We start from the raw sequence: 26,544 nt of genomic DNA, 5'->3' as shown, positions 1-26,544 counted from the left end.
AGGCTTCAGGGCGCCCAAGAAAGTCCAGCAAACGCCAGGACCGTCTCCTAAAGTTAATTCAGCTGTGGGATCGGGGCACCACTAGTACAGAGCTTGCTCAGGAATGGCAGCGGGCAGGTGTGAGTGCATCTGCAAGCACAGTGAGGCGAAGACTTTTGGAGGATGGCCTGGTGTCAAGAAGGGCAGCAAAGAAGCCACTTCTCTCCAGGAAAAACATCAGGGACAGACTGATATTCTGCAAAAGGTACAGGGATTGGACTGCTGAGGCCTGGGTAAAGTCATTTTCTCTGATGAATCCCCTTTCTGATTGTTTGGGGTATCTGGAAAAAAGCTTGGCCGGAGAAGACAAGGTGAGTGCTACCATCAGTCCTGTGTCATGCCAACAGTAAAGCATCCTGAGACCATTCATGTGTGGGGTTGCTTCTCAGCCAAGGGAGTGGGCTCACTCACAATTTTGCCTAAGAACACAGCCATGAATAAAGAATGGTACCGACACATCCTCCGAGAGAAACTTCTCCCAGCCATCCAGGAACAGTTTGGTGACGAACAATGCCTTTTCCGATAAATGGTTGATTTCCGATAAATGGTTGATTTAGGTGCAATCTTACTGGCAGCAATATCCTTGCCTGTGAAGCCCTTTTTGTGCAAAGCAATGATGACGGCAGGGGTTTCCTTGCAGACAACCATGGTTGACAGAGGAAGAACAAGGATTCCAAGCACCACCCTCCTTTTGAAGCTTCCAGTCTGATATTCGAACTCAATCAGCATGACAGAGTGATCTCCAGCCTTGTCCTCGTCAACACTCACACCTGTGTTAACGAGAGAATCACTGACATGACGTCAGCTGGTCTTTTGTGGCAGGGCTGAAATGCAGTGGAAATGTTTTTGGGGGATTCAGTTTATTTGCATGGCAAAGAGGGACTTTGCAATTAATTGCAATTCATCTGATCACTCTTCATAACATTCTGGAGTATATGCAAATTGCCATCATACAAACTGAGCCAGCAGACTTTGTGAAAATTAATATTTGTGTCATTCTCAAACCTTTTGGCCACGACTGTAGATTGATGAGGAACTGTTTTTATTTAATCCATTTTAGAATAAGGCTGTAATAAGGCTGAAAAAGTTGAGGGGTCTGAATACTTTCCGATTGAACTGTATATTCCGGACTGACATTGCTCATTCTGATATTTCTCAATTTCTTTCTTTTTACCTTTTTGGATGATGTGTGTATTATTTTGTATGGCTAGGTATTACTGCACTGATGGAGCTAGAAACATAAGCCTTTCACTGCACCTGTGATAACATCTGCAAATTGGTGTATGCGACCACTTTGATTTGATGAGCTGTAATTAGGCTAAACTCTGCATGTGGTGAAGGTTACCTTTTAGCAAAAGTCTTGTTAATACATAACGATCTTCTAAGTCAATCTGTTTGTTGTGTCTGTACCATTTATGTGATTCCTGAACTGGAATAACCCCCATATGATCAATGCTTGAAGACATCAGACACCCAATTATGTAGGAAACACAAATAAAGATATACTTTACTGCACTCTTGCCCTGAGTCAAGATTGTATTGACTAATGCTTTAAAATGGTTCATAACCCCAAGCATTGCATGTCCAGTATTACTATAGGGTTTAAAAGATCACTAGAAAAATTAAACAGGATTGCTCTTTTCAAGAGCAAGTGAAGCTAACTGTGTCATTAAGTCATGAATATGTACATTGTTTCAATAATTCTTGGGAGATGTTTCTCATGGACAGAGGATTGCATACGATTGTCCTGGAACAATGTATTGTCCATTGTGAAATTCCCATGTGGAACACTAAATCCAAGACACAAGAGGACATACTAGTGGAAGTTTACACACTCCATTCTAAGTTTTCACATTTTGCTGCCTTAACCTTAAATCTAAAAAGGGAATCAATTAGATTTGTTTCCTATCGATCTACACCACCTAGTCCACATTTTCAAAGTCAAAGAAAAATGATGGAAAATGTTTGCGTATGTCTTCACACCCCAGAGTTTATACTTGATGGAAGGAGCTTTGGCAGCCATTACAGCTGTGAATCATTTTGAATAAGACAACTCTTTGGGTAAGTTTTATTATTATTTTGTTTTTCAAAATTTCTCAAGCTCATTCAATTTGTTTGGGAGTCATTGATGCACAGCAAGATTCAAATACAGATTCACAGTGTGTTCAGAAAGTATTCACACCCCTTGACTTTTCCCCAAAAAAATTGCATTACAGCCTGACTTTAAAATGGATTACTCAACTGAAATGTTGTGTCACTGGCCTACACACAATACCCCATAATGTCAAAAGGGGAATTATGTTTTTAGAATTGTTTACAAATTAGCGGAAATGTTTTGAGTCAATAAGTATTCAAACCCTTTGTTATGGCAAGCCTAAATAAGTTCAGGAGTAAAAATGTGCTTAACAATTTACATAATAAGTTGACTGACTACCTCATCTCTGTACCCCACGCATGTATCTGCATGGTCCCTCAGTCGTGCAGTGAATTTCAAACACAGATTCCACCACAAAGACCAGGGAGGTGCTTGTTTCATAAAGAAGGGCACCTAATGGGTGATGGGTAAAAAAAAATGTAATATTGAATATACCTTTGAGCATGGTGAACTGGATGGTGTATCAATACACTCAGTCACTACAAAGATACAGGCGTCCTTCCTAACTCAGTTGCCGGGGACTTTAAAACAGTTCATGGCTGTGATAGGAGAAAACTGAGGATGGATTGTGGTTAATCCCAATACTAACCTAATTGGCACAGTGAAAAGAAGGATGCCTGTACAGAATAAAAAATATTCCAAAACATGCATTCGGTTTGCAATAAGGCACTAAAGTAATACTGCAAAAGATGTGGCAAAGAAATTGACTTCATGTGCTGAATACAAAGTATTATGTTTGGGGCAAATCCAACACAACACATCACTGTTTTGTACTCATCATATTTTCAAGCAAGGTGTTATGGGTATGCTTGTCATTGGAAATAACTATGGGGTTTTGCGGGGATAAAAAGAAATGGAATAGAGCTAAGCACAGGAAAAATCCTAGAGGAAAACCTGGTTCAGTCTGTTTTCAAACAGACACTGTGATAGAAATTCACCTATCAGCAGGACAATAACCTAAAACGCAAGGCCAAATATAGACTGGAGTTATTTACCAAGATGACATTGAATGTTCCTGAGTGGCCTAGTTACAGTTTTGACTTAAATAGGCTTGAAAATATATGGCAAGAGTTGAAAATGGCTTTCTAGCAATGATCAACAACCAACTTGACAGAGCTTGAAGAATTTGTTAAAGAATAATGTGCAAATATTGTACAATACAGGTGTGCAAAGCTCTTAGAGACCTACCCAGAAAAACTCACAGCAGTAACCTCTGCCAAAAGTGATTCTAACATGTATTGACTCAGGGGTGTGATTATTTACAGTATGTAAATTAGATATTTCTGTATTTAATTTTCAATAATTTTGCAAAGAATTCTAAAAACATTATTTAACTTTTCCATTATGGGGTATAGTGTATAGATGGGTGAGAATTCAGGCTGTAACAAACAAAATGTGGAACAAGTCAAGGGGTATGAATACTTTTGAAAGGCACTGTAAGTCGGGCCTGAGACTGGACCACTCAGGACCACTCAACACATCTTGGAAAGCCATTCTGGTGTGTCTTCAGTATTAAAATCGTTCCCTATGACAAAAACTATATTATAGGGTCAGATTTTCAGAAGACAGACAGGTTTTCCTCTAATATTTTACCTGGGTTTTGCTCCTCGCATGTTTCTTTTGATCCTGACAAACTCCCAAGTACCTGCCTATAACAAGCACACCCATAACATGATGCCACCACAATATTAGAAAATACAGAGGGTTTCACTCTGTGATGCGTTGTATAGTGTTTAACCCAAGCCAGTTGTTTTTAGGCCAAAAAGTGTATTTATTTGCTGTATATTACTTAACGGCCTTGTTGGAAACAGAATGGATGATTTTCTGTGGATTTTTTAAACACAGGCTTTCCTCTTTTCACTTTGTCATAGAGGTCAGCGCTGTGGAGTGAATGCAATGTTGTTGAACCTCTGTATTTGTAAGTATTGTGGTGGCAGCATCATATTATGGGTATGCTTGTCACTGGCAGGGACTGGGGAGTTTGTCAGGATGAAAGAAACATGAAAGGAGCAAAGCCCAGATAAAAAGTTGGATGAAACCCTGCCTCATCTTTTGAATAACTAACCTTGGGATAGTTATATTTTCAGCGGGACAAATACACAAATGTTAACGCCAAACACACACCAGAATGGCTTTCCAATAGGTGTTGAGTGTTCCTGAATGGTCCAGTCTCAGTCCTGACCTAAATCGGCGTAAAAATCAGAGACAATGTTTGAATATAGTTGTCCATTAATGACCCTCAACAGAAACAATGGATATGTTGCCCTAAGAGTTGTACAAAGTTGGTAAAATCTATTACAAATGATTGAGTGCAAACTTAATCTATTGTGATGTTACGAGTTTGTAAACAATGAAATAACTCATTTTCAGAGTTCAGCTCAGAGTTTATTGGATACAGCCGAGGTAAAAAAGTTACTTGATGTTTTCCTAGAAGCAGATAGAGATTCATACAAGGATTTAATATCGTCAGACGGGTTTAAAGATTACATAAACACACTGTTGATCAAAATATTCCAAATAAATATGGTTGCCGAAAGCAAACGGTGGTCATCTTTTGACGTGCTCACTGAACTCTGTCGGCCAATATCACATAAACAAATACAGATGCCTACTACGGACATCCTACTCCACAAACAATAGAATATCCAAGTAGGAGCTTCCTACCCATGGCTCTATTATGATCCTCCTACCCTTCGACACTGCTGGCAAAACAACCCTGATAACATCACCGTTAACACGACGCATGGACGTTTCAAAACCCAGCAGGCTTCATAGTGACGGGATATACCCACAAGATCTCCTCCAATAATATCCTCCCTAACCATTCAATTACAGTCCCTTGTATCTTAATGCTTTGGAAATGCGCTCCGAGCGATAAACTTGATTCACAGGCAATCTCGGGGGGATTGAAACGGGGGAAGTTATGGGGGAGTTTAAAAAGATCAATTGCTAGGCGGCGGGCTCCATCATCATCATACCGTCGGAGGGAAAACGATTTGCATGTGAAGTCACAGAATGGGCAATTCCTTATAGATCGAACTGGAGCACAGGCTGCTGGACATTTTGGCTCACCTTCTTTGGCCTCTGATTTATCAGAAAGGCAAGTGGCCTGGCTGCTCCTTTCATCTTGTTTTGGACTTCCATGGCTCTTCTCCTGGGAGGGACCGAACCTTCAACATCCAGCCTGTAATTAGTGATTAATAGGCTGGGTCTGGCTTTTCATTTTCTCTCTGACTGTTCCCATAATGGGATGGTGGTCCATGCCCACCACCGGAGTCTAAATCACCTATGGCACAGTAGAGGAACAGTGTTTGTCAAGGAAAATAACTGGGGCTGCAAGAAGTGTAGTAGCCAAAGGGGCAGGCAAGAGATAAATAGCTACCCACTGTCGTTTTGCTACTCCCCTGCTCACCTAGCCCTTTCGTTTTCTGTTTCTTTCTCTTTCCCTCTCTTGTGCTTTCCCTTGATCATATATTTTATACTTGTGGCACAACATTTTCAAAGAGGTGTCATCAGTCCTGTTGAGTGTGTCCCTACCGCTGCTGTTTTTTATATATATATATTGTGGAGTACTGTTACATGCTTTTGAACGACCCCTAAATCACTCCAATTGGGTATAGGGTTCCCTAGACTGATAGCAGGGTTAGTTCGACTTAATTACCTGCTCCAATATCAGTGTCTGCAGATATGAACAACCTTGCCAATACCAGTAATCCTTTCAACGAGACTTGAAGCTTCAGAAAGCAAACTGAAGGTAAGGCCAATTGAAATAAATACCTCTGCTCCGAGGTTATTAATGTGAGCGAAGCCTATAAAAGTTGAGCAAATGGTCTTGCTGATTACCTTTGAGTGATCAGCACTGGGCCTTGTTTTCAGAGCAGCTGGTGAAGGAGCCTCGTGGGACTGACCACACATCAGTTTTCAACTTGGCTGAAGACCATTCTAATTGGACAAATTTCATCACAACTACTTTTTGAAAAAGGCATTGAGAAAAATGTGCCAAATCGAAGGCATAGTTGGGGTTTATCTTAAGGGGGCGATGATGATTTGGAGTCGGTGCCTTTCTTACTCATGCCGCTCCTTCTGATGCTCCCATATTTATCATTTGCTATTTGTTATTTCTTGAAGTCAATTTTGTTTCAAGTGAGCACCTATTCCTTATCATGCGGTTCACAACTGTGAAAAATATTGAGCGATAGACAAGTGGGTGTTGTCTGTCTGTCTATGTGTCTGTGTGTGTGTGTGTGTGTGTGTGTGTGTGTGTGTGTGTGTGTGTGTGTGTGTGTGTGTGTGTGTGTGTGTGTGTGTGTGTGTGTGTGTGTGTGTGTGTGTGTGTGTGTGTGTCTCAAAGGCATGTTTGATTAAGGTGTGCCGGTGAGCCATATCAACAGCAGACTGATGAAAAGTGAGATGGAGTGAGTTCAACACACAGCTGAGTGTCCAGGGATGCATTAAGTAATTGCCTTCTAGCTCCACAGGAGGGTTCTTAATAGCACCGGTGTGTTCAAAGTACAACGTTGCTCCAATACTTGCATACCTCTCTAGACTGTGTTCCGAATGTGACCATCTCAACAGCTTACCCCTCCTTGACAAGAGCCTTGAAATGTTCAATAGGGATGAAGCCAGTGTTCTTGTTTTCATGGAAATTCTTCCTTTCTGTCTGTTTGTCTGTCTGTCTTTCTGTGTGCCTGTTTGTTGACATTGACAAGAAGGAGGAGGAGGACTAACGTCTAGAGGTCGACCGATTATGGACGATTAATTAGGGCCGATTTCAAGTTTTCATAACAGCTGGTAATCGGCCTTTTTGGACGCCGATTATGGCCGATTACATTGCACTCCACAAGGCGACTGTGGCAGGCTGACCACTTGTTACGCGAGTGCAGCAAGGAGCCAAGGTAAGTTGCTAGCTAGCATTAAACTTATCTTATAAAAAACAATCAATCTTAACATTATCACTAGCTAACTACACATGGTTGATGATATTACTAGTTTATCTAGCTTGTCCTGCGTTTTTATTTTTCCTTTATTTAACTAGGCAAGTCAGTTAAGAACAAATTCTTATTTTCAATGATGGCCTAGGAACAGTGGGTTAACTGCCTTGTTCAGGGGCAGAATGACAGATGTTTACCTTGTCAGCTCAGGGATTCAATATTGCAACCTTTCGGTTACTAGTCCAATGCTCTAACCACTAGGCTACCTGCATTATCAATGAATCACAGCATACTTTGCCAAACAGGTGATGATTTAACAAGCACATTCACAAAAAAAGCACTGTCATTGCACCAATGTGTACCTAACCATAAACATCTTAAAATCAATACACAAGTATATTTTTTTAAACCTGCATATTTAGTTCATATTGCCTGCTAACATGAATTTATTTTAACTAGGGAAATTGTGTCACTTCTCTTGCGTTCTGTGCAAGCAGAGTCAGGGTATATGCAGCCGTTTGGGCCGCCTGGCTCGTTGCGAACTGTGTGAAGACCATTTCTTACTAACAAAGACCGTAATTAATTTGCCAGAATTTTACATAATTATGACATAACATTGAAGGTTGTGAAATGTAACAGCAATATTTAGACTTATGGATGCCACCCGTTCGATAAAATACGGAACAGTTCCGTATTTCACTGAAAGAATAAACATTGTTTTCGAAATTATAGTTTCTGGATTCGACCATATTAATGACCTGAGGCTCATATTTCTGTGTGTTTATTATATTATAATTAAGTCTATGATTTGATATTTGATAGAGCAGTCTGACTGAGCGGTGGTAGGCAGCAGCAGGCTCGTAAACATTCATTCAAACAGCACTTTCCTGCGTTTGCCATCAGCTCTTCGCTGTGCTTCAAGCATTGCGCTGTTTATGACTTCAACCCAATCAGCTCCTGAGATTAGGCTGGCAATGCTATAGTGCCTATAAGAACATCCAATAGTCAAAGGTATATGAAATACAAATGGTATAGAGAGAAATAGTCCTATAATTCCTATAATAACTACAACCTAAAACTTCTTAACTGGGAATATTGAAGACTCAAGTTAAAAGGAACCATCAGCTTTCATATTTTCTCATGTTTTGAGAAAGGAACTTAAACGTTAGCTTTTTTTACATGGCACATATTGCACTTTTACTTTCTTCTCCAACCCTGTGTTTTTGCATTATTTAAACCAAATTGAACATGTTTCATTATTTATTTGACACTAAATTGATTTTATTTATGTATTATATTAAGTTAAAATAAAAGTGTTCATTCAATATTGTTGTAATTGTCATTATTACAAATATATATATAAAAATTGGCCAATTAATCGGTATCGGCTTTTTTGTTCCTCCAATAATCGGTATCGGCATTGAAAAATCATCATCGGTCGACCTCTACTAACGTCTATAAGAAAGATTATGGTACACATGACATTGCATTTTGTAGAGATGTGCTTGTTCTACCACCTAGCTTTCCTACACCCTGTGTGATTAATAAACTGAATGTATCATATATATCATATGTATCATAAGTGTTCCAGTCTTATATCGCAGAAAGATCTGATTTGAATAAATTCAGTAAATTGCAATGTTCTGGCATTATAGTGTAGAAATTTCAGTCAATGTCTTCTTATTAATCAACAATCAATATAGTACATTACAAATCAAGTATATAGCGAAATGTTCAAGGAAAAATAAACCCAAGAACCAGTGTCACTTACCACATCATCATGATCAAATGAAATACAAACAAATACCTTACCGTGAAATAAGCATTAGCTTACTTACAAGCCCTCAACCAACAATGCAGTTCAAGAAATAGAGCTGATGTGGAAATATAGATAATGTGTAATGTCAAACTTTGCTTCTTGAAAGTCCAATATCTTGAAAACTTGAATGCTGACATGCAAAAACATTGTTGGACTAAAACAAAAAAAATACCAAAGGACCATTTTTGAGTGGAGTTTTCTTTAAGTCGTGCAATCTCATTTGACATCAAGGAAGACATACATTAATGGTTATACAAGACTACAAGATTCACTAACGGATGTGAATACGTATTACCTACAGTATATGGAGAAATAAAACCCAAGGCTTATTTTATAAAAGACCAAACTTCTGGAAGACGAGACATTCTTGTAACCTAAGGAGTATTGTGAAACAGTGAGTACTCTTCTACAATGCTATATCCTGTTAGAATTGGTTCCAATTGGCAAAAATGCAATTTGTCATTGATTTAAGTTAGAAAGGATGTGAAATCCTCCTATGGGTTTTGTTAAGCCCCAATTGGCTATTATCTCAGTATCTCAAGTGGTATTGAGGATATTTCCTGAAAAAAGATAAGGAAAAGCTAAAAAGCTTTTATTTCTCAAAACTTTTCAAATGTTCCAAATACATTAACACATTCGGCAAAAACCACACTTTTGGAAAATGAGACATGTATTATGGATCAAATTTAACAGCACTCACTGAAGCTAGTGAGCAGAATGCTCTGCAGGAGCTTATCGTGAGAAAGCATGAGGATCCATTAATTGTCATTGCGCTGCGAGTGACGAATAACCCAAGAGTTGTCTTAATTTTGGCTAGCAGCATACCGCTCTACATCCCACTGGTGGCTTGCCTCTGAAGCTAAACATTGTTGGCCCTGGTCGATCCCTGGATGGGAGACTAGATGCTTCTGAAAGTGGTGTTGGAGGGCCAGTAGGAGGCATTCTTTCCTCTGGTCTAAAAATAATATATATCCCAATATCCCAGAACATTGATTGGGGACATTGCCCTGTGTAGGGCACTGTCTTTCAGATGGGATGTTAAACGGGTATCCTGGCTCTGTGGTCACTAAAGATCCCATGGTACTTATCATAATACCATGTTCAAAACAACTTCTGACTTCAGTGCGTTCAAATCAACTGGAAACTGACTGGGAAAAATTGGTTTGAACGGTCATTCAATTCTGAATTCCAACTCGGACCTCTTTCTAGAGCTCTGACCTGAAGATCACTGATGTTATGATTTTTTTCCCCCAGTTGTTTTGATCATGTAATTTACCCGGGTGTCCTGGCTAAATTCCCAATCTGGCCCTCATGGCCACCTAATCATCCCCAGCTTCCAAGTGGCTCATTCACCCCCTCCCCTGTAACTATTCCCCAGGTCGTTTCTGTAAATGAGAATGTATTCTCAGTCAATTTACTAGAAAAAAAGGGTTACATAAATAAATACAAATGCAGGCATGCAGGCCCAGAAAGCAACCCGATTATGAAGCCCATAAGAGTAGGTCAAATAAAACAAGAGAATAGGCTGCTCAGATCTTTATTATGTTCTAAATGGATAATTCTTGAACTGTTTACTTAATTACCGGCATGAATAACTTCAGTCGCTGATGTCAATGTGGTTTATTAGATGATATGACATTAACTGGTATTACCCTCGACTTCTATAACTTGGCCTGACGTTTTCCACCCGCATCACCTTTCCCAAATGGCACCCTAATCCCTAGTTATGCACTATATAGGAAATAGGGTGCCATTTTGGACACGCCCTTAGACTGTGCAATGCCCCGAGGGCCTCCCACTCAGCAAAACAGAAGTGACATGTTTCGCCTGTCGCCCACCATCACCCTCTGGATCGATACTTCAGCCACTGACTGACAGTCAGCCAGAAGGAAAAGAAAGCATGTACACCACCAGCTGTTTCCCTCTCCTCATCTATTCAGAAGTGCTTGATACTGAAATCAAGATATAGCGAAACAGTGATGTCTGCTGCCTTGGTACTTTAACATCCCCACGCCCTAAAGTTAAGGTGACATTGAATGTGCATTATGTGGATGACGTCTTTAGCCTTATCTGTCCTATACCTGATGTATTCAAGGATGACAATACATGAGACTATCTGTAGTGTGGCAGGCTTCATTTCTATCAGAAACTCGATCTAATTAAAATCCATTACTCCTGAAAGATATTTACCTTAATTTAAAATTGTTTTATATGGGACAGAGTCAATGAATTATGCATAGATGTTAGTGTCTTATCTTTAACAGTGACAAAAAACTTCGCTGTGCTTTGAATATTCCACAAAGCTGTATGCAAAACAGGCACACATCCTAAATAGTTCACCAAATAGCTACCCGGACCATCTGCATTGACCCTTTTTGCACTAACTATTTTTGACTCTACGCACACACACTGGACTCTACCCACACACTCACACTTACACTGACACTCCAACTCATATATATATATATATACACACACACACACACACACACACACACACACACACATCACATACGCTGCTGCTACTGTCTATTATCTATCCTGTTGCCTAGTCACGTTACACCTACCTATATGTACATACAGTATCTACTTCAATTTCCTCGTAACACTGCACATCAGCTTTGTACAGGTACCCCATATATAGCCAAGCTATCATTGCTCATTGTGTATTCAATTCCTCGTGTTACAATTTTTTCTATTATTATATAAAAACATATATTCATGTATTCTGCATTGTAGATAGAACTGCCAAAGGGGGCGGAGTTGCAATCTACTGCAGAGATAGTCTACAGAGTTCTGTCATGCTATCCAGGTCTGTGCCCAAACAGTTCGAGCATCTACTTTTAAAAATCCACCTTTCCAGAAATAAGTCTCTCACTGCTGCCACTTGTTATAGACCCCCCTCAGCCCCCAGCTGTCCATGTGAGATTTGATTGCCCCCCATCTTTCTTCAGAGTTCGTACTGTTGGGTGACCTAAACTGGGATATACCCCGGCCGTCCTACAATCTAAGCCAGATGCTCTCAATCTCACACAAATTCTCAAGGAACCTACCAGGTACAACCCTAAATCCGTAAACACGGGCACCTTCATAGATATCATCCTGACCAACCTGCCCTCTAAATACACCTCTGCTGTCTTCAACCAGGGTCTCCGCGATCACTGCCTCATTGCCTGCGTCCGTAATGGGTCCGTCGTCAAACGACCACCCCTCATCACTGTCAAATGCTCTCTAAAACACTTCAGCGAGCAGGCCTTTCTAAACGACATGGCACGGGTATCCTGGAAGGATATTGACCTCATCCAGTCAGTAGAGGATGCCTGGTTGTTCTTTAAAAGTGCTTTCCTCACCATCTTAAATAAGCATGCCCCATTCAAAAAATGTTCAACTAAGAACAGATATAGCCCTTGGTTCACTCCAGTTTTGACTGCGAAGCAGCACAAAAACATCCTGTGGCGTTCTGCATTAGCATCGAATAGCCCCCGCGATATGCAACTTTTCAGGGAAGTTAGGAACCAATATACACAGTCAGTTAGGAAAGCAAAGGCTAGCTTTTTCAAACATAAATTTGCATCCTGTAGCACAAATTCCAAAATGTTTTGGGACACTGTAAAGTCCATGGAGAATAAGAGCACCTACTCCCAGCTGCCCACTGCACTATGGCTAGGAAACACTGTCACCACCGATAAATCTATGATAATCGAGAATCTCAATATGCATTTTTCTACGGCTGGCCATGCTTTCCACCTGGCTACCCCTACCCCGGCCAACAGCTCTCCACCCCCCGCAGCAACTTGCCCAAGACCCCCCCCCCCCCCGCTTCTCCTTCACCCAAATCCAGATAACTGATATTCTGAAAGAGCTGCAAAATCTGGATCCCTACAAGTCAGCTGGGCTAGACAATCTGGACCCTCTCTTTCTAAAATGACCCGCCACAATTGTTGCAACCCCTATCACTAGACTGTTCAACCTCTCTTTCATATCGTCTGAGATTCCTAAAGATTGGGAAGCTGCCACGGTCATCCCCCTCTTCAAAGGGGGATACGTTCTAGACCCAAACTGTTACAGACCTATATCTATCCTGCCCTGCCTTTCTTAAGTCCTCGAAAGCCACGTTAACATACCTTCTCCGCTATGCAATCTGGTTTCCGAGCTGGTCATGGGTGCACCCCAGTCACGCTCAAGGTCCTAAACGATATCATAACCGCCATCGATAAAAGACAGTACTGTGCAGCTGTCTTCATCGACCTGGCCAAGGCTTTCGACTCTGTCAATCACAGCATTCTTATCGGCAGACTCAACAGCCTTGGTTTCTCAAATGTCTGCATCGCCTGGTTCACCAACTACTTCTCAGGCAGAGTTCAGTGTGTGAAATCGGAGGGCCTGTTGTCCGGACCTCTGGCAGTCTCTATGGGAGTGCCACAGGGTTCAATTCTCTAACCAAATCTTTTCTCTGTACAGTGGGGGGAAAAAGTATTTGATCCCCTGCTGTTTTTGTACGTTTGCCCACTTACAAAGAAATTATCAGTCTATAATTTTAATAGTAGGTTTATTTGAACAGTGAGAGACTGAATAACAACAAAAAAATCCAGAAAAACGCATGTCAAAAATGTTATAAAATTATTTGCATTTTAATGAGGGAAATAAGTATTTGACCCCTCTGCAAAACATGACTTAGTACTTGGTGGCAAAACACTTGTTGGCAATCACAGAGGTCAGACGTTTCTTGTAGTTGGCCACCAGGTTTGCACACATCTCAGGAGGGATTTTGTCCCACTCCTCTTTGCAGATCTTCTCCAAGTCATTAAGGTTTCGAGGCTGACATTTGGCAACTCAAACCTTCAGCTCCCTCCACAGATTTTCTATGGGATTAAGGTCTGGAGACTGGCTAGGCCACTCCAGGACCTTAATGTGCTTCTTCTTGAGCCACTCCTTTGTTGCCTTGGCCGTGTGTTTTGGGTCATTGTCATGCTGGAATACCCATCCACGACCCATTTTCAATGCCCTGGCTAAGGGAAGGAGGTTCTCACCCAAGATTTGACGGTACATGGCCCCGTCCATCGTCCCTTTGATGCGGTGAAGTTGTCCTGTCCCCTTAGCAGAGAAACACCCCCAAAGCATAATGTTTCCACTTCCATGCTTGACGGTGGAGATGGTGTTCTTGGGGTCATAGGCAGCATTCCTCCTCCTCCAAACACGGCGAGTTAAGTTGATGTCAAAGAGCTCCATTTTGGTCTAATCTGACCACAACACTTTCACCAGTTGTCCTCTGAGTCATTCAGATGTTCATTGGCAAACTTCAGACGGGCATGTATATGTATTCTTGAGCAGGGGGACCTTGCGGGAGCTGCAGGATTTCAGTCCTTCACGGTGTAGTGTGTTACCAATTGTTTTCTTGGTGACTATGGTCCCAGCTGCATTGAGATCATTGACAAGATCCTCCCGTGTAGTTCTGGGCTGATTCCTCACCGCTCTCATGATCATTGCAACTCCACGAGGTGAGATCTTGCATGGAGCCCCAGACCGAGGGATAATGACAGTGTGTTTTTTCCATTTGCGAATAATCGCACCAAATGGTGTCACCTTCTCACCAAGCTGCTTGGCGATGGTCTTGTAGCCCATTCCAGCCTTGTGTAGGTCTACAATCTTGTCCCTGACATCCTTGGAGAGCTCTTTGGTCTTGGCCATGGTGGAGAGTTTGGAATCTGATTGATTGATTGCTTCTGTGGACAGGTGTCTTTTTTACAGGTAACAAGCTGTGGTTAGGAGCACTCCCTCTAAGAGTGTGCTCCTAATCTCAGCTCGTTACCTGTATAAAAGATACCTGGGAGCCAGAAATCTTTCTGATTGAGAGGGGGTCAAATACTTATTTCCCTCATTAAAATGCAAATCAATTTATAACATTTCTGACATGCGTTTTTCTGGATATTTCTGTTGTTATTCTGTCTCTCACTGTTCAAATAAACCTACCATTAAAATGATAGACTGATTCTTTCTTTGTCAGTGGGCAAACGTACAAAATCAGCAGGGGATCAAATACTTTTTTCCCCCACTGTATATATCAATGATGTCGCTCTTGCTGCTGGTCATTGTCTGATCCACCTCTACGCAGACGACACCATTCTGTATACTTCTGGCCCTTCTTTGGACACTGTGTTAACAAACCTCCAGACGAGCTTCAATGCCATACAACACTCCTTCCGTGACCTCCAACTGCGCTTAAATGCAAGTAAAACTAAATGCGTGCTCTTCAACCGATTGCTGCCTGCACCCCCACCCGCTTTTTATTTATACAACATGCCTACCACATTGAAGATGCAAAATATGTTTTATTGTGAAACAGACAAGAAATAAGACGAAAAAATTTAAAACTTGAGCGTGCATAACTATTCACCCCACCAAATTCAATACTTTGTAGAGCCACCTTTTGCAGCAATTACAGCTGCAAGTCTCTTGGGGTATGTCTCTGTGAGCTTGGCACATCTAGCCACTGGGATTTTTGCCAATTCTTTAGGCAAAACTGCTCCAGCTCCTTCAAGTCGGATGGGTTCCGCTGGTGTACAGAAATCTTTAATTCATTTCACAGAATCTCAATTGCATTGAGGTCTGGGCTTTGACTAGGCCATTCCAAGACATTTAAATGTTTTCCCTTAAAATCATCCCCACAGCACGATGCTGCCACCCCTGTGCTTCACCACGGGGATGGTGTTCTCGGGGTGATGAGAGGTGTTGGGTTTGCGCCAGACATAGCGTTTTCCTTGATGGCCAAAAATATCAATTCTAGTCTCATCTGACCAGAGTACCTTCTTCCATATGTTTGGGGAGTCTCCCACATGCCTTTTGGCGAACACCAAATGTGTTTGCTTATTTTTTTATTTAAGCAATGGCTTTTTTCTGGCCACTCTTCCATAAAGCTCAGCACTGTGTAGTGTATGGTTTAAAGTGGTCCTATGGACAGATACTCCAATCTCCGCTGTGGAGCTTTAAAGCTCCTTCAGGGTTATCTTTGTTGCCTCTCTGATAAATGCCATTCTTGCCTGGTCTGTGAGTTTTGGTGGGCGGCCTTCTCTTGGCAGGTTTGTTGTGGTGCCATATTCTTTCCAATTTTTAATAAAGGACTTAATGGTGCTCCGTGGGATGTTCAACTTTTCTTTTTTTTAATAACCCAACCCTGATCTGTACGTCTCCACAACTTTGTCCCTGACCTGTTTGGAGAGCTCCTTGGTCTTCATGGTGCCACTTGATTGGTGATGCCAACTGCTTAGGGGTGATATAGACTCTGGGGCCTTTCAAAACAGGTATACACCCCCATAGAGACTGTCAGAGGTATATATACTGAGGCATATACAGCTGAAGTCAGAGGTTTACATACACTTATGTTGGAGTCATTAAAACTCGTTTTTTCAACCACTCCACAAATCTCTTGTTAACAAACAATAGTGTTGGCAAGTCGGTTAGGACATCTACTTTGTGCATGACACAACTAATATTTCCCACAATTGTTTACAGGCAGATTATTTCACTCATAATTCACTGTATCACAATTTCCAAACGACTGAAGGTACCACGTTCATCTGTACAAACAATAGTACACAAGTATAAACACCATGGGACCACGCAGCTGTCATACCACTCAGGAAGGAGACGCGTTCTGTCTCCTAGAGATGGACGTACTTTGGTGCGAAAAGTGCAAATCAATCCCAGAACAACAAAAAAGGGCCTTGTGAAGATGCTGGAGGAAACAGGTACAAAAGCATCTATATCCACAGTAAAAGGAGTCCTATATTGACATAACCTGAAAGGCCGCTCAGCAAGGAAGAAGCCACTGCTCCAAAACCACCATAAAAAAGCCAGACTATGGTTTGCAACTGCACATGGGGACAAAGATCATACTTTTTGGAGAAATGTCCTCTGGTCTGATGAAATAAAAATAGAACTGTTTGACCATAATGACCATCATTATGTTTGGAGGAAAAAGAGGGATGCTCACAAGCCCGAAGAACACCATCCCAACCATGAAGCATGGGGGTGGCAGCATCATGTTGTAGGGTGCTTTGCTGCAGGAGGGACTGGTGCACTTCACAAAATAGATGGCATCATGAGGGAGGAAAATTATGTGGATATATTGACGTAACATCTCAAAAGACATCAGTCAGGAAGTTAAAGCTTGGTTGCAAATGGGTCTTCCAAATGGACAATGTCCCCAAACATACTTCCAATGTTGTGGCAAAATGGCTTAAAAGTCAAGGTATTGGAGTGGCCATAACAAAGCCCTGACCTCAATCCTATTGAGAATTTGTGGGCAGAACTGAAAAAGCGTGTGTAAGCAAGGAGGCCTACAAACCTGACTCAGTTACACCAGCTCGGTCAGTAGGAATGGGCCAAAATTCACCCAACGTATTGTGGGAAGCTTGTGGAAGGCTACCCGAAACTTCTGACCCAAGTTTAACAATTTAAAGGCAATGCTACCAAATAGTTATTGAGTGTATGTAAACTTCTGACCCACTGGGAATGTGATGAAAGAAATAAAAGCTTAAATAAATAATTATCTCTACTATTATTCTGACATTTCACATTCTTAAAATAAAGTGGTGATCCTAACTGACCTAAGACAGGGAATTTTTACTAGGATTAAATGTCAGGAATTGTGAAAAACTGAGTTGAAATGTATTTGGCTAAGGTGTATGTAAACTTCCAACTTCAACTATATACTGAGATTATGTGACAGATTATGTGACTCTTAGATTGCACACAGGACTTTATTTAACTAATTATGTGACTTCTGAAGGTAATTGGTTGCACCAGATCTTATTTAGGGGCTTCATAGCAAAGGGAGTGAATACATATGCACGCACCACTTTTCCGTTTTTGAATTTTTTTTAAACAAGTGATTTTTTTTATTTCACTACTTTATGTATGTCCATTACATGAAATCCAAATGATAATCAATTTAAATTACAGGTTGTAATTCAACAAAATAGGAAAAAACGCCAAGGGGGATGAATACTTTTGCAAGACACTGTAGGTGTGTTGTTAGACTGTAAACTCTCCTTCCAGACTCACATTAATCTATCCTACCAATCCTTGACTTCGGTGATGTCATTTACAAAATAGCCTCCAAAACACAACTCAGCAAATTGGATGTAGTCTATCACAGTGCCATCCGTTTTGTCACTAAAGCCCCATATACTACCCATCACTGCGACCTGTATGCTCTCGTTGGCTGGCCCTCGCTTCATACTCATCGCCAAACCCACTGGCTCCAGGTCATCTACAAGACTTTGCTAGGTAAAGCCCTGCCTTGTCTCAGCTCACTGGCCACCATAGCAGCACCCACCTGTAGCACGCGCTCCAGGAGGTATATTTCACTGGTCACCCCGAAAGCCAACTTCTCATTTGGCAACCCTTCCTTCCAGTTCTCTGCTGCCAATGACTGGAACGAATTGCAAAAATCACTGAAGCTGTAGACCTATATCTCCCTCACTAACTTTAAGCATCAGCTGTCAGAGCAGCTTACCGATCATTGCACCTGCACACAGCCCATCTGTAAGTAGCACACCCAACTACCTCATCCCCATATTGTTATTTATTTGTTGTTGCTCTTTTGCACCCCAGTATATGTATCATCATCTGTACATCTATCACTCCAGTGTTAATGCTAAATTGTAATTATTTCGCCACTATGGCCTATTTATTGCCTTACCTCCCTAATCTTACTCCATTTGCACACACTGTGTATAGTTTCTTCTATTGTGTTATTGAGTGTACGTTTGTTTATCCCATGTGTAACTCTGTGTTGTTGTTTTTGTCTCACTGCTGTGCTTTACCTTGGCCAGGTCGCAGTTGTAAATGAGAACTTGTTATCAACTGGCCTACCTGGTTAAATAAAGGTGAAATAAAAAAATAAAACAATTGTTGGGAAGGGCCGTAAGTAAGCATTTCACTGTTAGTCTACACCTGTTGTTTATGAAGCATGTGACAATTAAAATATGATTTGTAAGACAGGTGTCATTTTCATTGGGATTGTAGGCTCATTCTGCATTTACTGCTGTTATTCACAAAATGGTACTATATTGCTAATTATAAACTGGGTGGTTCGGGTACTGAATGCTGATTGGCTGACTGCCGTGGTATATCAGACCGTATAACACGGGTATGACAAAGCATTTATTTTTACTGCTCTAATTACATTGGTAACCGGTTTATAACAATAATAAGGCACCTTGGAGGTTTGTGGAATATGGCCACTCCGCTTTGTGACGTGTCTAAGAACAGCCCTTAGCCGTGGTGTATTGGCCATATACCACACTTCCTTGTGCCTTATTGCTTAAATATACTGAATCAACATGTTTACTATTCGAGGGAATTTAAGGTATTAGATTTCAAATGTGTGCATAGGACTGACATAACATTTAGATTTGTTGTTAAGACAAGTGCTACACTATCTCAAGTGATGCTAGACAGCTGATGAAACTGAGGAGTATTTCTGTCTGTAATAAAGCCCTTTTGTGGGGGAAAATGTATTCTAATTGGCTGGGCCTGGCTCCCCAGTGGGTGGGGAGCCAGGCCCAGGCCCACTCATGACTGCGCCCCTGCCTAATCATGTGAAATCCGTAAATTAGGGCATAATGAATTTATTTAAATTTACTGATTTCCTTGTATGATCTGTAACTCAGTAAAATCATTGAAATTGTTGCATGTTGCATTTATATTTTTGTTCAGTATCGTTTACATCATAAAACGTGGTAATTAACTACAATGACCACAACGTTTATTTTACGACTGCTACCGAAGAGAGATTAATGTTCGATCGTGAGGTGATATAGAGAGCAGCTGTTGCTTCGTGAGGGACCTCTACCTGAAAATACATGATCTATGTGATTGATAGTTTGTATTCATAAAAGTATGCTTAATTTACTTTGAACTACAAAATATTGATTTTGTCAAACAGCATAGGAAGCAGCTCTATAGTGATGAGATGATGACTGTAATGAGGGTCGTCTAAAGGAGACCAAGGCGCAGCATGTATAGTGCTCATATTTACTTTTTAATGAATACACTTCAACAAAACAACAAAATGACAGTTCCATCAGGACACTTGACAAAACGGAAAACAACTACCCACACCCACACATGAAAAACAGGCTGCCTAATTATGGCTTCCAATCAGAGACAACGATAGACAGCTGCCTCTGATTGGAAACCATACCTGGCCAAAACATAGAAAACAAAAACATAGAAATAAAAATCTAGAAAAACCCATATAGAAACAGAAAACCAAAACCACCCAAAACACCCACCTGTCACGCCCTGACCACTCTACTGTGGAAAATGACCTCTTACAAGAGTCAGGACGTGACAATGACTTGGAATTCAATAATAAAGTAAACAAATAAAACAAATGTAATGTACACAACAACTGATATATTTTATTAAAGTAAAGTAATGTGAATAAATGTTGGCTAGTAAGTGATAAGCAGCAATGGGCAGTCACTACTATCATGACTTTTATTAATTGGTTTATATTTTGTAATAATCTAACCGAAACCAACCTCAAAAATAACTAATCGCTCAGCACTATTTGCCATGAGTATTTACTAAGTAAAATAATCTTAAGCACCAGTCTACCACAGAGGGGGAGAAAGAAAGACAAAACAATTGAAAAGAAGAGGAAAGGAGACAGGTAAAGATAAATGCTTAACCAACGAGGAAAGACATTTCCTTTTCTTTTTCAGTTTCAGCCTGAAGAAGCTTGGGGGGAAAGTTAAAAAAGTGAGTAGTTGGAGCTAGTGCATCACAGCTCCTCAAGGATGTTGAGCTCTCCACAGATTTTACCCGTATCCTTTCTTGATTTGATTTGCCTGAAGGGCTACTCCCCCGCTTAAGCCTGACTAGGAGAGGAACAAGACAACAAAAATTCTATGCCAGTTTGCCATTTACTCTTGTAACTTTTCTTGTCTCGCCTAGAAATGCTTTGCATACAAAGTGCTGATGAGTGAACAATTTTACTGGGAAATTCATTATGCATTATTTTTCTTGCCGTGATGTGTCCACCCCAGTGAAATGTCAGAGGATATTGAGCCAGTTGGAAATGTCAGACTGGGATGATTTGAGAAAGGGAATTAGGCAAGAAAAGGTAGCACAATATGTGTTAGTGTTTCTTAGTTTGGCGAAGATTAATTTACATCATTATGTTGTACTAGAGATTACGGGTTTGGTTTTAGCTCTTTCACTATTTGCTCTGTGTCTAGTTTTATACAGCGACATTGACTGACTATATAAACTACTGCGTTTACCCATCTCTCACTATCGGGTTGCCATGTTGGGCCCAATTTTTCAAGAATATAGATATAGTTGTTCAGTGTATATATCTGGCAAGTATATCTGGCAATAGCAAAGTAAAGGACTATACTGAACAAAAATATAAATGCAACATGCAACAATTTTAACAATCTTACTGAGTTAAAGTTCATATAAGGAAATCAGTCAATTGAAATAAATTCATTAGGCCCGAATCTACGGATTTCACATGACTGGTCAGGGGCGCAGCCATGGGCCCACCCGCTTGGGAGGCCAGGCTCAGCTCTGGGGAACATTCCTGAAGTCAGCATGCCAATTGCACGCTCCCTCAAAACTTGAGACTTCTGTGGCATTGTGTTGTGTGACAAACCTGCACATTTTAAAGCAACCTTTTATTGTGCACAGTACAATAAATGAGCTGTTTAATGAGCTTCTTGATATGCCACACCTGTCAGGTGGATGGATTATTTTAGCAAAGGAAAAATGCTCACTAACAGAGATGTAAACAAATTTGTACAGTCAGGGAGAGGTTGAAAATGTCAGTGAAGACACTTGCCAGTTGGTCCGCGCATGCTTTGAGTACACGTCCTGGTAGCCCATCTGGCCCCACGACTTTGTGAATGTTGACCTGTTTAAAGGTCTTACTCACATTGGCTACGGAGAGCGTAATCACACAGTCGTCCAGAACATCCGGTGCTCTCATGCATAGTTCAGGGTTGCTTGCCTTGAAGCGAGCTTAAAAGGCATTTAGCTTGTCTGGTAGGCTCGCATCACTGGGCAGCTCACGGCTGGGTTTCCCTTTGTAGTCCGTAATAGTTTTTAATCCCTGCCACATATGACGAGCGTCAGAGCCGGTGTAGTAGGATTCAATCTTAGTCCTGTATTGACACTTTTCCTGTTTGATGGTTGGTCTGAGGGCATAGTGGGATTTCTTATAAGCTTCCGGGTTAGTGTCCCGCTCCTTGAAAGCAGCAACTCTAGCCCTTAGCTCAGTGCAGATGTTGCCAGGAATCCATGGCTCCTGGTTGGATATGTACGTACCGTCACTGTGGGGACAACGTCATCGATGCACTTATTGATGAAGCCAGTGACTGAGGTGTTATACTCCTCAATGCCATTGGATGAATCCTGGAACATATTCCAGTCTTTGCTAGCAAAACAGTCCTGTAGCGGACCATCCGCGTCATCTGACCACTTCCGTATTGAGCGAGTCACTGGTATTTCCTGCTTTAGTTTTTGCGTGTAAGCAGGAATCAGGAGAATATAATTATAGTCAGATTTGCCAAATGGAGGGCGAGGGAGAGATTTGTATGCATCTCTGTGATGTGGAGTAAAGGTGGTCTAGAGTTTTTCTTTCTTCGGTTGCACATGTGACATGCTGATAGAAATGAGGTAAAACGGATTTAAGTTTGCCTGCATTAAAGTCCCCGGCCACTCAGAGCGCTACTTCTGGATGCTTATGGCCTTATACAGCTCGTTGAGTGTGATCTTAATGCCAGCATCAGTTTGTGGTGGTAAATAGACGGCTACGAATAATATAGATGAGAACTCTTTTTTTAGACAGTGTGGTCTACAGCTTATTATGAGGTAGTCTTCCTCAGGTGAGAAATACCTCGAGACTTTAATATTAGACATTGCGCACCAGCAGTTATTGACAAAGAGACACTCACCCCCGCCCCTTGTCTTAGCAGACGTAGCTGCTCTGTCCTGCCGATGCACGGAGATGCCAGCCAACTCGATATTATCCGTGTCGTCATTTAGGCAAGTCTCCGTGAAACATAAGATATTACAGTTTTTAATGTCCCTTTGGCAGGATAGTCTTAATCGTAGATCTTCCTGTTTGTTTTCCAATGAATGCACATTGGCCAATAATACGAAGGGTAGCGGTGGTTTACCTGCTCATCGGTGAATTCTTACAAGTCACCCAGCCCTCCTCCCCCTTTTTCTCCACCTTTTTTTCACGCGGATGACGGGGATTTGGGCCTTGTCTCAACAAACAGTATATCCTTCACGTCGAACTCATTAAAGAAAAAATCTTTGTCCAGTTCGAGTTGAGTAATCGCTGTTCTGATGTCCAGAAGCTCTTTTCGGTCACAAGAGACGGTAGCAGCAACAAAATGAGTTCAAACAATGCGAAAAAACAAATAAAATAGCACAGTTGGTTAGGAGCCCGTAAATGGCAGCCATCTCCTCTGGCGCCATTAAGTAGTCTATGATGAGGTTTAAATCTCCCAGATGGAGAGTTCTACTGATGAGGACAAGTGTCTTGCCATTCACAGAGATATCATCAATGTCAACTCTAATTGAAACTAAATTAGACTCCATTTACTTTTATAGTTCCCATAAGGATAATAAGTTGATCCAGTTTCAGAACCTTATGCTAATACATAATAAGGACCATAGAAAAGCCTTACATGTTCTGTTTAGAGCTACCAGCATAATGATGGTCACTTGGTTGAGTAATTATTAACATCCTATTGGCATGGCGGGCAAACATAGACAGAGAGAGCTGGGGGCTACTGCTTTATCTCAATTGGGAATTGTTTTGCCCGACATAAAAACTACGAAAGAATTGCCTACCTGCAATCAACCCATGGTAACTATTGTATAGGAATGTATAGAATAGTGTCGCGTAAACATGGTTAAGTTTTATCCACTTTGCTGTCGCATAAAGGCATAGATTTGTTATAAGGCTTTTAGCAATATGTGCTTGAAAGCATGTAATCTCTATTGGCCAAGTCAACACAACCTGTGGAATGTATGGTTCTTTGAATTTCCTTGCCAAAGAAAATGCAAGCAGGAAAAAGTAAATGGTAATGCATAGAAAATAAAAAGAGTGGACATTCCACTCTGGACTCAAGATGGTCCTGTCACTCACCGAAAGCTGTGTAGAACTCGTCCTTTGTCAGGTGCTCATCATCATTGATGTCGTTGTATTTGAGAAGGTCAAACAGGGTGCACTCAGAGACATCCTTGGACAGACCTTCCTGCTTGATGACCTGCAACAGAAAAATGCATTTAGACCTTGCCTTTTAAGTGGGCCAGTATATAACTTACAGTTAAAGCTAAGTCTAGACCTGGATTTTTCTGGGTCTGGGGTTTCTTTTTTCTTGTACTTTTTTCCCCCGCTGTTTCCTTTTTTTGGGGTTGCCGAAACCGGGAACCACTCACGCATCTGGGATTTCTAATGTTACAGCATAGCGCATGCAATGCAACACAATCAGTTCTCTGTCTAAATATAGCACGTCAAAGAAGACATTGATTCCTCAGTAATAAGATGATTGAAATAGAGAAATACCACAACCTCTCCAGTATTGTTTTCCAGTCGTCGTAAGACCTGAATGCATTTCTTTGTGTGACATTGTACGTTAATGTGCATTCAATTACACTGGAGAAGACCCCCTGAGGTGTAAATGGGTGCACAATACATGGTTTAGTGGAGAACAGGTGCCATCCTAAAAACCAGCCCAGATTTGATCATCTCCGCAGACATAACAATGACAACAAACTTGAAAATTATGTTTCTAAACTAAACTCAATTTCACATTAAAAGCTTAACTCTCAACCCCAATTTCATTCTTTGTCCAATCCTTTCAAAAAATAAATGCATTCAGGTGAGAAGTTGTGGGTTGGGGGAATTGCTTATTAATATTAATTTTGGGGTGGGTAAATATAGTTGTACCTGATCTCAACCTTTTCTTACTAAAGCAAACTTACCAGAGGTCCACTGGCATGCTCTGATAATAAAATGATGTGAATTCAACTCTGGACAGTTACCTCAGAGTGGTAAGGTGATGAGTTCCTGACATCTATTGCCACTTGCAGTGGAAGTTCAAATCCCCCATGGGACGCAAAATACATCTTTGAAATGTGGACTCACATTTATTGTGTTGGGAAGAAAAGCGCAGTCATCACCTTGAAAATGAAGATTAGGGGCTCAATTCAGTCCAACCCGCATTGCAGTATTTAGCTATATTAGCTATATTCCCGATTGTCAAAGTAACTCACAGATTGGTCTTGGGTACTGTATTTCAAACTACTACCAGAGGGATCTCTCTCACAGCAGGTATGCTTTCACTTTTCAGAATTAGAAGTGTGTGGGCATGGGATGAATATTGTAAATCTTTTTTTTATATATATATATATATATCTTCCCGATGTGGGATTTAAACTCACAACGATTGAACTGTAAACCAACTGTCATAACAGACTAAGCCATCACTCAATCACAGCATTTGGAGAACAAATAATACTACAAGTTGACATGACCACCATTGTCATTTATTTCATGTCGTGATGGATGTAGCTACCGATAGAAATGTGAATCCACATAGCCTACATGTTTATTTTCTTCGTATTCGTAAAAGCACATATATTTGTATGAAACGGTAAGCAAAAATATTGAATTTGGAATTTTGTGTAACGTCAGTAGTCTAGTCAAGGAAGCATGCAAAATATGATGGCACATTCCACTTACCAAGACCATTGCCAAATAAGGTGCGCTGTCACCTGCTTTTATAGTTAGCCTTGAGGTGGTACCACCCAGCACATCTAGAAGAGAGTGTATTTCATACTGAACCCCTCCCTTGAGATGACGTGAAATTATTATGTTTTAGTCATTATATCTGTTTGGGCTTCTTGCGGTCCATTTGCATTCTACAAATTATTTCTAATTCTAATTACAAATTATTTGTAATTATGTTCAAGGACCCCTGACCATCCGTTCAAGAAAAGATCGGCCTGCGGATAAATCTAGATGATCCCTGACGTAGAGGCACCTTCTCAAGATGTCAAGCCTGCCACCGCTCCCCCTCCCGTCTTTACCCGTCTTTACACGCACCTGTCACCATTATTACACGCAGCCGTGCTCATTGGACTCACCTGGTCTCCTTCACGTGGTTGATTGCCCCTGAATATCTGTCTGTTCCTCGGTGGTGTTCCCTGTGTCGCATTAATTGTAGTTACGTGTTCCTGTTCCATGTCCGTCAGTTATTAAACCTTCACTCCCTGTACCTGCTTCTTATCTCCTGCGTCGATCCCTTCTCAAGAGGCCTCTACAACATGATTTCAATGGTACAGTTGAACCGCTAGGGGCAATAAGAGCTAGATTTACTACTAAAAGACCAAAATATATCACTTTTGCAACAAACTATCACAATGAAGACCAGCATTGACGTGTTTCACTATAACTAAGCCTAAAACATCTGGTTTTTGATGAAACATTATTTTTTTCATTAAAGTTACTCTTTAAGTCTTACCTTGTCCTAGATTGTCTATAGATCTCTTATTTCTGGAAGTAA

The 26,544-nt window shown here is 41.0% G+C and overlaps 1 protein-coding gene across 5 annotated transcripts in view; it reads right to left on the bottom strand.

Annotated features, from left to right (window-relative positions):
• The window catches only part of LOC115205099 (follistatin-related protein 5), a 156,717-nt gene that overhangs the window by 42,296 nt on the left and 87,877 nt on the right, over positions 1 to 26,544 (bottom strand). For all 5 annotated transcript variants that reach the window (XM_029770730.1, XM_029770732.1, XM_029770733.1 and 2 more), the window contains exon 6: positions 24,123 to 24,243. In XM_029770730.1, the coding sequence (XP_029626590.1) occupies positions 24,123 to 24,243 (121 nt within the window). The remainder of the gene's footprint in view (positions 1 to 24,122; positions 24,244 to 26,544) is intronic.

The sequence above is a fragment of the Salmo trutta genome, chromosome 13, assembly GCF_901001165.1.
Source record: "Salmo trutta chromosome 13, fSalTru1.1, whole genome shotgun sequence".
NCBI classification, from domain to species: Eukaryota; Metazoa; Chordata; class Actinopteri; order Salmoniformes; family Salmonidae; genus Salmo; species Salmo trutta.
The sequence above is the reverse complement of the archived record's forward strand: the minus strand, read 5'-3'. Positions and strand labels throughout refer to the sequence as shown.